Raw genomic sequence first — 13,809 nt, 5'->3', positions numbered from 1 at the left:
GTAGAGGAAGCGTGCCCTGTATATTGATAGGCATGTGCAGAATGCAGAGCAGGGCAGGTTTGGCAAAACATTCCACAGGGGTTAAGGAGGTGCAAGGAGGTAAGTAAGTTGAGTGAAACTGGATCTGTGCTCTTCCTCCTCCTCCTCCTCCTCTTCGCCCTCCTTCTCTCCCTCGACCACATCTTGATTCTCCTCTGAAGACTTTCTCAGGGGGCTGTGACCAAAGTTTATTATTAGCGTCTGTCTCAGCACGTTCTGTCTCACTCTCTGTATCCGTCCTCTTCCTCCTCCTCTTCCTCCTCCTCCTTCGTGTCTTTTCGTCTTGTTTTTGTGTCTGTCCTGTGCTTCATTTGTCTCGCTCACTTTGGAGTTTTCTCGTTCCATCTTTCCTCGTAGACTTCTGTCTCATCTGTCAGTTTTTTTGGCTACATTCTTTGTTGTTGTTTTTTGTTGTTTTTTTTAACTTGCTGTGTGTCTCTCTATCTCACTTCTAGTTTCTGCTGACAACACTGCCGGCTATTTTTTACTTTGTCACAACTCCATGTCCTCTACTTTTCTGTGCCATTGCTTTAATATTGTATTGTCTCGTCCTTTTCTGTTCTTTCTTCGACTCCTGCTCTGTAGCCTGGTTTCGTATCGCAGCTTCACCTCCCTATCTCCTTCACCTTCCTCCATCCTCCTCCTCATCCTTTGCAGCTCTGCATAATGGGAAAGACAGAGCTGTATTCTCTTCTTAAAGGTTTTGTGGACTGTCTTTGCCTCTGCCTTTCTGTGAGTATTTCCATTTTCTGAGCGTGTATTTCCCATTTGTTATTTCATTATTAACATTTCTGCCTCCACTCTATCATGGCTGACTTTTGGCCTGGACTTTCCTTGGGTGCAGAAACAAATCAATCTCATGCAGACTGTGCATGTTTATTGGTATATGTGTCAGTGCTTGCTTTTGTGCCTGGTCTATTTTGTGGTCCCTGCCCTGCAGTAAGTGTCTCCTCAGCACATGCTGGGCTTCTGATATTAATAACAGTCTCAGAATGTGGATGGAAATAGAGCCTCAGCACCTCCATAGAGGCCACAAGTCATTTGACATTTCTTATTAACCTCCTTCAAAACAAGCTCAGGGCATCAGGATAAGTGTTATAATGTATGCTCACACCTTCGAGGAATGTTTTGTTCTCTGCTGCAATAAGAGTTTAACAGTGAAGCATGAAATTGAGCATGCTTCAGAGTTATTAGAGGTCAGGTCACTCCTTCTGTCTCGACGAAAACAGTGAAAACACTAAGATGACTGATTAATGGAAGTCTATGGTATTGTGATACATATTTGCAGACCCATCATAGTTTTTTTCCTAACTGCTAAGCATGATGCACAGAGGAAAAGAATAAATAAACCGGCATATGATATACTCATCTGGAGGTGCATGCAGAGAACCCACTCTACTTCCTGATATTATTAAACCATAGTCATACCACCAATCATAACCCTTTATCATATAATTATAATTGAATTCTCCAGTAAGTGGTTCATTTTATTTGAAAGGGTTTTGTGTAGTACTGATGCTCCAAACTCTCAATAGCAGAGAGAAATCGCACAGAACACACAACAACCAAAACCACCAATGAATCAACACTATGTAGGGCTATCCACAGACTGTATGAGTCACTGAATAAAGTATAAAACTTATTGTTTACATGTATCTATTTTATCGTATCATCAAGTGTTCTTCTTCAAACCAAAATTCAGAATCAGTTATTTTGACAGTCTAGCAAAATAACACTGTTTTATAATCGTCACAGTTTGTGTTAAATATAAAAAATACAATGAAATTCAAAGCCCAGGGTAAAAAGAAACACATCTAATAATAAATAGTAAAATAAACAGAAGTAAAAGTAGAAGAGTAGCGTAAGTAAAATAAAAGCAGGATAAAAGAATGACGATCGCTACTCACACACACATACACATCCATGCATCCTCAGCCATTCCGTATTGCACATTACTACACTGCATTTCATTCAGTTTTTTCAAGTAATATTAATTCAATGAATGTGCAGATTTGTGTTTAATGTTATGATGGCTTTTGAACAAAATGTCTGAACCATGAAGCCAGCAAAAGGTGAATCTTGTAAACCCAATATCATCACATATTAATAACTTTATACCTTCATAAGCCTCAAAATCAAACAGCATCAAACTCCATTCTTTTCATTCAGAGCTGTGTCCAGGGGTGAAAACAACAACAGTACTTATAGCTTCTATCACTTTCTGTGACTCTAAAAGATGTTTCTTAATCTCCTCCCATCTCCCCGCATTCTAACATTTTGGTCAAAGACCAAAGTGTTAGACCAAAGACCAGGTGTTAGTTTTCCTCATCATAGGAGACCAACACAGTGACTCACTACTCCCTCTAGTGGTCACATGGATCCACCAGACCACTGGTGTAAATACCATCAGTTCATGTCTCTACAATCCAATGCATTGATGAATTCTTCAACTCTAATGATACTTTTAGGTAGGGATGGGAATTGATAAGAAGGGGGGCGGGTCACACCATATGACTGTACAAAGTGAAAGTGAAACTGAAGACGCTTTACTAATTCCTCTATGTCTCCCATTGTTGTGCACCTCATTTTACTTTTCCCTGCCCCCCCCAGAACTGGGCCCAGATGACGCCCTGGTGTTTGCTCTGCCGCTAGATTCACAAATGTCGCTAAGTAGCGTATCAAACACATGACATTCCTGCAAATGAATCACATGCTGTGTGGACAAATGTTTGAGCATATTGGAGGGATTTCCCCCCTTTGAAGAAATGGAAGCTTTGCAAGTGTTACAAGTGGCCCTGGTGTCATCTTTTGGTGTAAAATATAGCCATACTTTGGAGCGTTTCTGCCTCAACGCCATGTTGGCTATGTCCTAAACCAAAACAATGCTGCGTACATATGACGTCATCACACATGTGCAACAAAGGCAGAATCGATAAGCAGAATAGTTAATAGGTATACAGTTTATATATATATATATATATATATATATATATATATATATATATATATATATATATACACATATATAATTTTTTTCCCCAACATTTTGAAATGGAAATACTACATATAGCGCCTTTAACTGTTTCTAGTTTGACTTTTGTCATTAATAGCCCCTTTTTCTAACTTGCTTTAAAATGTAAGGGGTCCCAAGTCCAATTCTTAAACCACGTTTCATGAAAATTGTTGCTGTATTTTTTGCGTAGGAAGGAAATTCCCAACAAAAATCCAGCCTATGTAGCCTCAATGTTCACTGAAGTACAAGTCTATAGTACTATAAACAGCTACACAGTCTAAGGAGGAGCAGAAAGCTAGGTAACTGAATCCATCTGAACAGAAAGGTGAGTCTCAGACTGTTAAAAAATGGAATGACATGTCTCCTCTTTTTCCTAATAAAATGACGATAATCTCCTCTATATTTCCTATATTTTCAGTGGTTGTCCAGGTTCCTCTTTGACCGGATTTTTTATTTTATTTTTATTTTTTTCATGTTTTTCTAGAGGAGCAGTGATGAGGCAGAAAATGAAAGAGACACTGAAAATGGTCACCTAATCTACAAAAGCGGAGACGTACTCCAAGACAGATGTAGGTATCCCTTCATTTGGGGTCTGGAATGGAAACAATCTTGCTCAAATTGCCAGTTTCACCTCAGTTTGTCTTCCAGATGAGATTGTTGACACATTAGGTGAGGGGACTTTTGGGAAGGTGGTGCAGTGTTTGGACCACAGCAGGTAAATAAACAGCTTCAAGTCATTCTGAAAGTTAGACTTTATTCAGCTCTGACTGTTTTGAAACAGTGCGTTTTCCAACTCACAGAAATCGGCAAGTCGCTCTGAAGATTATCAAGAACCAGGAGAAATATAGAGAAGCAGCCAGATTAGAAATTAATGTGCTGGAGAGGATCAGTGAAAAAGATCCACTAAACAAGCAGTGAGTGGCTATTCATTTAACCCATAAAGACCTTGGAGTATTTTTTTGTTGTGACTTCCAAATTAATCTTTCTCTACATGTGGCCATTACCATGGGATTTATCATCATATATTTTAATATTATCCTTTGCAATTTTGCCGCGTAAATCATGTGTTTTCCTGTGTTTAATTTACTGACCAAGTAGCTATTCATAAAAGCTCAGACTAAATTCAAAGGTTATTATATCAAAACAGATAAAATGAAAGGAAAAATGACATTTTCAGCAAAATATGTCATTAATTCTACATAAGAACAAGTGTCTAAAACCATTGTTATTTGTCAAATTGCGTGGATTTTACTGTTGAACCAATGTTGTATAAGATAATGAAGTTTCCATATTCAAAACAGAGACTGTGGGTGTATTCGAAAAAGACATCTGATGAAAAATTAAGAAACTGCCTTTTACCTGAATTATTTCATTTGATTGACAGGATTAGTGGATCAAAAGTTATAAAACATTTTAGATCAGCAGATGCTTTTGGGTCTTTGAGGGTTAAAGGATACTGTTCCCACAGTTTTTTTTTTTTTTTTGCTTTAATACACATCTCATCTCTGTTTTTCTGTTTTTTCTCACTCTGTCAGTCACTGTGTGCAGATGCTGGACTGGTTCAACTATTACGGCCATGTCTGCATCTCTTTTGAGCTTCTGTCTCTAAGTACTTTTGACTTCTTGAAAGAAAACAACTTCCTGCCTTATCCCATTAACCAGATCCGGCACATGGCCCACCAGATCTGCCATGCTGTCAGCTGTAAGTCCAGTGTGTACATGCACTTGCTATAGTACTTTCCTTTCTCTCTTCTACCTCTGGATTTATGTCAGCGATGACAGTAAGCAGATTATTCAGAATGGTGTCACAGATGTAGCTGCAAACAAACCATGCAGTTATTTGGAGGGAGGCTGGAACCTGAAGATGATACTGATCACAATCTTTCTTCCAAGTCAGAGGGAAATGTAAACACAACATCCGCTGACAAAGTGAACTTCAGCTCGATGTGAACACTGGTGAACAAAATCTGTCTGAAAGGAATGCAATTGGGAATTGGAGTGTTTACATAAAAGTTACAACCACCAGTTTTAATGAAAATATTAAAGGTTCAATGTGTAAAATTTTGCCAATTTAAATTCTGAAATGGAATATACTATTTAACCCATAAAGACCCAGTGCCTCTTTTGTGGCAGTTCCCAAATTATTTTTTTCGCTATTTAACTTGTCTTAAGTGAATTATCAACATTTACTATAATATTATCCTTTGTATTTTGTATTTTTCAGTGAAAATCCAGCATTTTTCTATATTTAATTTACTGATGATGTGGATCTTCATAAAATCTCAGAGTAAAGTTGGAGGTTATTATATCAAAAACACAAAAAAACTGAAGAAAAAGTGACTTTTTCAGCAAAGATATAAATAACTGAACGTATAAACAAGCATCTTCTGCACTGTATGTTGCAGAAGATGGCATTGTTTCCACATTCACTATGGAGCTGCTGAACATCCAAATGGGTCATATCTGATGACCATGAAAAGCTGAGAAACTACCAGAATTCCTTATTATAACCTTTATTTAACCAGGAAAAAACCTAGGCCTAATTGAGATTAATTTTTTTTTTTTTCAAGACTGTCCTGGCCAAGACAGCAAGAGCAGTAGTTAAACAAAATAGAAATCACAGCCATACATCCACACTAAAAAAAACAAAACATAAAACACAATAAAAGTCAGAATTATTTACATGTATTGATAGGATTTGCAGATAAACAGGTATGAAACTTTTTTGGGGTCTTTAAGGGTTAAAATTAGGTTTCATTAGTATATCCCTTGAAATTATAATAGGAAATGTCTGCCATGTTGCACCAAAAGACTTTTTCTTCTTCTTTTGTTCTAGGGCATTACTGTTTCAATGTGGACCAGAGATATTCTAATTATTATTATTCCTATAAGGCCAGAACTGACATGAGAGGAACATAGTCTACAACTTCTCCACTAAACACCACTAAATAAAAACACTTTTAAGAGAAGGCCCTCATTATATGTCTAGTAAAACATGCTTCCATTAATGGTTAATATAGGATTAAATGTGTGTTAGGCAACAGAATGACAAACAGCTTATGTGCTTATTATGGTGTAGATATACAGTGTGTTATAAAAGGGCAGTGCATCTTGAATGTATGAGAATTTTAAAGTAACTGGAAAAAAATGATTGTTCTCAGCAGCAGTTTGCTTGGTCACAGAACTGCAGAGAGCTTTTATACCATACATGTGTCCTTTACATTCAGTGGTTAAATAAGGAAGATCAGTATGTACTTATATGATATTTGGGTTGGATTTTCTGTTGTTCTATCAGCAAAAGGCACCTAAGACAGATGTTATTTTGACCATTTTGGACAAGATCATTACTTTTTATGAGGAGATGTGCTTGTCTGTCACAACAGATTACTTAACTTTAACTTCTCTGAAGAGAAGTCCACCAGAGGAGGGCGTTGACTCATTCCTGACCTACCCCCCCACCTCCTCAACACAACTAACCCCTGTCTCCCCCTCCCCTCTTTCTGTCTCCACTGCAGTTCTCCATGACAACAAGCTGACTCACACCGACCTGAAGCCTGAGAACATCCTCTTTGTCAACTCACACTACACTCTTACGTACAACTCAGAGAAGGTTAGAAAACAACTGCAGGGGCAAAACAACATAGCATTTCAACAAACAGGGTTTCATATAAGAATAGACTCAGTGTTGCATGGAAACTCAATTTGGATTCATATTTATCTACACAGAACATACTGTATGAACCACAACGTTTCTTTCTAGAAATACATATTTATCCAGAAAAAATGTGGGGGTGTATTTGGGAACTTCAACAGACAGTAATAAAATACACTTTGCCTGTCTGTGTTTTATTTTTGTAATTTACATTTATCTGTAAATAATTTCTCTACAAGTAATTGCTGAGATCTGGGAAAGAAATATTAATACAATCTTTTTAACAGTACAGAAACAAAGACAATAGTAAAATACCACCTCTGATAAGCAGACTTACATTTTATTAATTTGTCTGTCATGTTTCTGACAGATGCGAATCTCTGTAACTTTTTGTGCATTTATTAGCCTAATTAGCTGTAGAGAAAGGAAACACTTGGTCCTGTCTGTCTGAAGATAACACACTAACACCTCTATAACATGATAACACATTTCTTAGTGTAAACTGAAATGGAAAGTTGCATTATTTATGTAGTGCTTGTGTTATGCCTGCTAGTTGTTTTGCTTGTTAGCTGCAATGTCACCTGTGTCCCCCTGTAGCTACTTCATATCACGCTAAGCTAATGTAGATAAGGCTGAGGTAAGCTTAGTCTTATCTTAGCACTAAGCTTGAAAATGAGAAAAAGTAGAACTGTCTGAAAATACCACATTGCCAATTTAACTTACTAATTAATGCATTATAAATATAAATATATATCACAATGTTCCTGTTATTTGTTGGCCATCTCTGTGCTAGCTGCCATGTTAGTTGTGTTTCGTTTTGCTAAGCTAATGCTAAGATAGCACCAAAGATAGTAGGACTAAAGATGTTAATCATTCATTAATGCTTAACTTTAACTTACCATAAAGCTTGAGAAGAGGAGAATCTCATCTCATAAACCAAGTATCCATGTAAACTGAAAGGGAAACTAACAAGGTATATTTAAATTACCCTGCTATTGGTTTGGCTTTTCTGCATTAGCTGTTATGTTATCTGTATCCCCTTGTAGCCACTTTAATATAGCATAAAGCCACTAAAGTGTGCAACACCTAGTCCTGTCTGAATACCACACTCTACCACCTGTAAAACTTCTTAAAGAAATGCATTAAATATACCAACAAAAGTATAAACTAATGAAGAAAATAGCTTTATGTGAGTTTGCCATTTGGTTGGTTTTTCTGTGTTAGCTGTAATGTTAGCTGGGTCCAATGTAGCTATTTCATGTCAGGCTAAGCTAATGCTAAAATAATACCAAAGATAGTTAGATTAAGAAATCTGTAATATCCTAATGTTGCTTTTTATTTATATTTTCTGTATTAGTTTAGATTGGTTAGATTCAAACGACTGTAGCTACTGAGGTTTCAAAAATACATTACTGTTATACTTGTGCATGTAAAGCTTCTTTTCATTTTATTATGCATGTTGGTTTTAGCTGAATAATACACTACTTATAATGCTATATTGCCCCTTTTGACTGTTTTATGGAAATATTTTTCACAAATACAACTTTTGTTAGTAGCTATAATATCAGCATGAAGTAGGGGAAGGACAAAGTGGCTGAAACTACAAATATAGACCCAAGACATGTAGTGATGAGGTAAAGTACAGGGTTGTTGAGTCGCTCCATCCGTCTTCCCTCAGAAGTGCAATGAGAGGAGAATAAATGACACCACTGTGCGGCTTGTTGACTTTGGGAGCGCCACCTTTGACCACGAACACCACTCTGCCATCATCTCCACACGTCACTACCGAGCTCCAGAGGTCATACTGGGTAAGAGGGGTCGACTTTGGACCAGTGACCAACCTTCAGCTGTCAGTCCTGTTTACTGGGTTATAAAGTTTTGTGTCTCTTCTCCTACAGAGATGGGCTGGAGTCATCCATGTGATGTATGGAGTATCGGCTGCATCCTGTTTGAATACTACGAAGGATTCACACTATTCCAGGTCACGCGTTTTACCACTGTGACAATTACCACAAGTGTAAAATAGGATTGACTTGATCTTGTTGACATGACATGTTGTGCATCTGGGTTTAGACTCATGATAATAAGGAGCATTTGGCCATGATGGAGAGAATACTGGGACCAATTCCTCCGAGGATGATCCAGAGGAGCAGGTAACACAAATCTGTGTGCTATTTTGAAGCCCTGGAATGCACTTCTAATTGGCACTTTACTGTAGTGCACTTTAGACTTTAGGAATAATAAATCTTGGTTGTTTCTGTGTAACACTTTAAGGGGGGGAGGGGTATTTTTAATAGTTTTTTTTAATCAGTATTTATTATTTTTATCAGTATTTTATTTGTATTTTACTAAATGTTGCTGACAATCGGGACCTCAGTACAGTGTTTCATTTCTGTGTATTTTATATGCTGAAATGACAAATAAATCTGAATCTGTATTGCTCACATGCTATATCAGGGATGTTAAATAAATGGCTAAAATGAGTTTGACACCCGTGATCAAGATCGAAATCTGAGCACAGTGAAAGGAAGCCTTAACATGTAACTGATGAACTGTAGTAAGTTTGGTGATAAAATATTGAATGGTTTCAAGGGTGTGAAACTCCAATCTCCAAATTGTAACTATATTATACCTGTTATTAAATGTCGCATTTGTAGATCCTCTGTGATCTATAATGCTATGTATAAATGATAACTTTAGGCATAATATTGTTAAAATGGCATTTCTTTACAAATTTCCGGTTGTTCAGGTTATTCACATTTTCATAATTTAATTTTACTTTTATTTATGTGGCCCCTGAACGCCTCTGTGCTCTGTAATTCACCTGACTGTTTCTTCTTATATTTAGAAAGCAGAAATATTTTCACCGTGGGCGTCTAGATTGGAATGAGTGCTCCAAGGCTGGGCGTTATGTCAAAACTAAGTGCAAACCATTAAAGGTAAACTGAAGGAAGCAGATATTTTAAAACATGAGGTACTTTCACTCACTTAAACCTTTTTATTAATTTATTTTTTTTAGAAGTACCTGTTGTCACATGGAACAGAGCACCATCACTTCTTTGATCTTTTGGAGAAGACGATGGAGTACGAACCCTTGAAACGCATCTCCTTCACCTCTGCCTTAAACCATCCTTTCTTCCTGTATCAGCCAAAAAAAAGTCAAAGCTGGAGGAACAGCTGTGACATGAGCAGATGACCCTGAACCATCGCTTTACTCTGTGCCATGATTCGCAAATACTTGACATTACATTACAGACACACCTTTTGTTAAAAATAACCTACAGAAGCTTTCACTTTCTGGTAAGAGTGATGGACTTCATTTTTTAATACATTGCTCCCCCAACCTTTGTTTATTTTTATTTTTATATGTGATAAAATAATTAGCAGTGAACATTAACATAGCTGCATAATTTAACTGTATTCATTCAGTTAATTAATGCTTATTGCTTTTCCCTGTGGTATTTGAGGCAATTTGGATGAGTCGGCCTATAGATTTACCAAGAAGACACAAATACTGAGCAGAATGGATTAAAGGCATGCCTCCATTTTGAATTAAGCACTTAATTTACATGAAGTAACACATAATAAGACAAAAACAACAAAAAGACCCCAAAAAAACCCCAAAAAATCTAAAAGCTCCTGTATTGAAGAAGCCCAGATCAGTCTTCAAAATACAAATACAAACATAAAACAGTATCTCTAAAATTTAGAGGATCCTTTTGTTAAATAGCAAAAGATTTACCCTCGTGATCCATGAATATTTTTAGTTTTAACCTCCTGAGACCCAGTAAGTAAAAGTTTTGGCTTTTCTACATTAAATAATTGCCTTGATTGGAAACAGCATAATTCAATTGTTTTTTCAGATGCATTTTTTATTTAATTTTTTTATGGAATGTCCTTTACAGTGGACAGCGTTTTTTTTTTTTTTTGTTTTGTTTTTTTTAAGTAAAGCTGTGAAACTTTCATTCACTACAGAGGACAAAAATGAATTGCTGGGTCTTGGGAAGGATATGATCTCAAGCCAGGTTTTGTTAAAAAAAAAAAAAAATGTTTTGTATTTAATGACTTCTTGCAGTCATTTTAATAAATTTGGTTCTTTTGATCTTGTGGTTTGATTCAGACTCTCAACTCATGTCGATAAGAGTAAGTACGTCTCACACAGATACACACACACACTTACACACACACACACACACACACACACACACACAGCTGCTGTTGACTTCCAGCCCTGGCGTGTTGATTGAGTGCAGCTCAGCAGAGAACATGGTCACAAGGCTGAGCCAATGCGTCCGCTGCCAGTTTTCCTCCTCAGCCTTGGCAGAGCTGACGTTGTGTCAGAGTGTGTGCGTGTCTTATTGAACTGAGACCTTATTTCTGAATAGTGTGTGTGTATGTGTGTGTTAGTGTGGATGGTTGTGTGCACTTGGACAACATGTAGATATGAATGAATGAGCGTGTGCTGATCTTCTCTGGTGTCCTTTTATGTTGTAATATGCCTGCAAGAAGCAAGAGTTAAAATAAGATGACACTTGTTAACATGCATGTTAAGTCAGTGTCACTCAACTCTTTTTATCAATGCAATCTCTATTTCTATATGAAAACCACAGTTATCAATGCTTTTCATAGCACTGCTTCAATACTTATATGAACATTTTTATGAATGAATGAAATAAAGCACAGAAAATCAACAATACATCCAAAATAGTGATAACTTTATTTTGAAATAAATGCAATACATTAAAATATTTCATGCTCAGATAGTATAATGTGCATCTTCAGACGGTCATATTGGCTTTCTTAAAAATTAATTTCTAATGTTTTTATGTATTTAGGGCATTATGCTAATTTTCTTTGATAAGATGTAAGCCTATATTTAGAATTTTTACACGCTTTGCTATGACATTATGGTAATTATGATATTGCTTCTACTTCACTGAGTCAAGGAGAGTCCTAAAAAGAAACAGTCGTGACAGTAAAGAAAGGCAAAATCTATTTATGTAGTGCATTTCATACACAAATTCAATTCAATGAGCTGTGTAAAAATATTAAACAGCACAAAGATCAGTGAATGTGGTAAAACTCTCAGTATAAGGTTCATGTGTGATGGTGCCTGTGTGTGATTATCAGTGCAGCGCTCACACTGTGAGCATGTGAGTGATCACATGTCGACACTCATGCTGTGTCATTGTGTCAAGGTAATTCACCTTAACACTCAACATCAGTGGGAGTTTTTGGTCTGAAATCCATGGGCTGTGACCTCACCTCATCCATGACGCTTCAGTCTGTGGTCTGTGTGTGTATTAATGAGGGGGCTTTCTGTGTATTTGTCACGTGTTGGACACTGGTTTACCTGAGAATCTTTTAAGTGGCTTGTTTGGTTGATTTGCATGAAACCACACACAGACAAAACAATGCAATGCAAAGTGTTGAAATGCTGCACATAAAAGACTCATTTGTGAACATTATACACAAAAAACTACATGAAAAATAAAGACTCTAACATACACATTTTGGATTCTAGATTGGACTGGACCGTTCAGGCTCTGTTCGCTGTGTCTCAAACTGACCTGAGATCACTCATGCTTATTATCTGGAAGAGGTGTGGCTTCTCCTGCTGATCCCATTAAAGCATTAGAGCTTCTTATACCTGTCTGAAATTGAGGTTCATGGCAGCAAGAGGGGAATGAGTGCAACCACAGGGGACTTTATTAAGATTTTAAGCAGGCTGTTGAGTAGACACGCTTTTTGTGTGCTGCCAATGCCAAGTGGAGCATTAGAGTAGGTCATAGAGCTCAAAACTCACCACAGGGAGTTCTTTAAACACATTCAGTTTGTGCCAAAGGGAAGTCATGTAGTAGTAAATTATTTGGAACGGTGACTCTTAAATGAAACTGTAACCTTTATAACCACTCACATACCAATTAGAGAGACACTTAACATGTATGTTTAGCATTTATATTAACAGCTCACTTAAATCATGTAGAACACATTATGATAGATTCGCCAGCAGAAATGTCAACATGAATTTTAATATGCAGGCACGTTGAACCATTATACTGGCAATATATATTTAATTATTATAACTGTGTCTTACCATATTATCATTAATGGAATTAGATTTGTGGCAATATAATAAATAAAATTTGAATATGAAACAAAAAAGACACACAGTAAAACTCACTTAGAGTGATGTATATTAGTTATTTATTTATGTAACTCATTGTTCTTTTATTTTTTACAAGCCCAAGTTTCAGTTTTGACACAAACACCCATTCATGATCCACCAGCTGACTTTCCCAACCCAAGTTTTGATCATATATATGCTCAGTGTAGTACGATTTGTTGTTCAGTTGTGCAGATTAACAGGAAATTGTGAGCAGTGGGACATTAATGGCTCAAAATCATCATTATATTCATATTCAGACAGGGGCAAATAGTGTTAAGACTGGGTAAGAGGATATCAGCACAGCAGTTATGTTTTCTGTGTAGTCATATATTTGATGATGATATTGTATTTAAAAGGTTTACACTCCATTTTAGGGTTATGTATTAAAAAAAAAAAGAAGTTAAAAATAAAACTGCCAAAAATATTAGGAGCTATGTATGCACTCATTTGGCCAGAAAGTAAATATATTCACACAGAAATTAAGTAAATATTGCTAAACACAACTTTAATAAATACTGATATGAACTACAGAACACAAGAAAAGTATTATATCATTATTATTTCTACATATTTTTTTTATTTTAGAGTCATTCATTTGTTCTAATTTGCTTTGTTCTAAGTGAGTTTTAGAGATATTTTGCTTAAATTGCTATTCATTGCATTTTTATATTAGTTATAATTATTAGATTTTTAATTATTTAATTACACATTTATCATATGATTAGCAGGTTAACAGCAAAGAATAGAACAATGATAAAAGTACAGCAGCAAGTAGAGAGTAGGTTAACAAAAATATATAATCACAGAAGAGTAGTTAAAGTGTGTGAATATTTGTGCGCAAGTTGTAAGTTTTAGCTTTGAGATAATCTTTTTCTACTTCATTAAGTTTTATTCTCATTTTTGTTTGGTTTTGGTTTAGTTTCATTTATTTCCATT

General features: G+C 36.2%; 1 protein-coding gene across 1 annotated transcript; it reads left to right on the top strand.

Moving 5' to 3' along the window:
* Nucleotides 1-302: 302 nt before the first annotated feature.
* On the top strand, nt 303-10,311 carry clk2b (CDC-like kinase 2b). Its single transcript, XM_030158011.1, has 11 exons — nt 303-771; nt 3,537-3,621; nt 3,701-3,767; nt 3,853-3,966; nt 4,588-4,754; nt 6,568-6,662; nt 8,383-8,512; nt 8,603-8,685; nt 8,778-8,857; nt 9,553-9,643; nt 9,724-10,311. Exons 1-11 carry the CDS (start codon nt 706-708, stop codon nt 9,898-9,900), a joined length of 1,155 nt encoding a protein of 384 aa, XP_030013871.1. The 5' UTR covers nt 303-705; the 3' UTR covers nt 9,901-10,311.
* Nucleotides 10,312-13,809: the final 3,498 nt, after the last annotated feature.

Source organism: Sphaeramia orbicularis, chromosome 16 (genome assembly GCF_902148855.1).
Source record: "Sphaeramia orbicularis chromosome 16, fSphaOr1.1, whole genome shotgun sequence".
Classification (NCBI taxonomy): domain Eukaryota; kingdom Metazoa; phylum Chordata; class Actinopteri; order Kurtiformes; family Apogonidae; genus Sphaeramia; species Sphaeramia orbicularis.
The sequence above is the reverse complement of the archived record's forward strand: the minus strand, read 5'-3'. Positions and strand labels throughout refer to the sequence as shown.

Excerpts from the sequence above, each read along its gene's own strand:
- clk2b (XM_030158011.1), top strand. The coding sequence starts at position 706 with ATGGGAAAGACAGAGCTGTATTCTCTTCTTAAAGGTTTTGTGGACTGT. Across the intron at positions 8,513-8,602 it reads AGCTCCAGAGGTCATACTGG|AGATGGGCTGGAGTCATCCA; the intron begins GTAAGAGGGGTC and ends CTTCTCCTACAG. Across the intron at positions 8,858-9,552 it reads AGGATGATCCAGAGGAGCAG|AAAGCAGAAATATTTTCACC; the intron begins GTAACACAAATC and ends TCTTATATTTAG.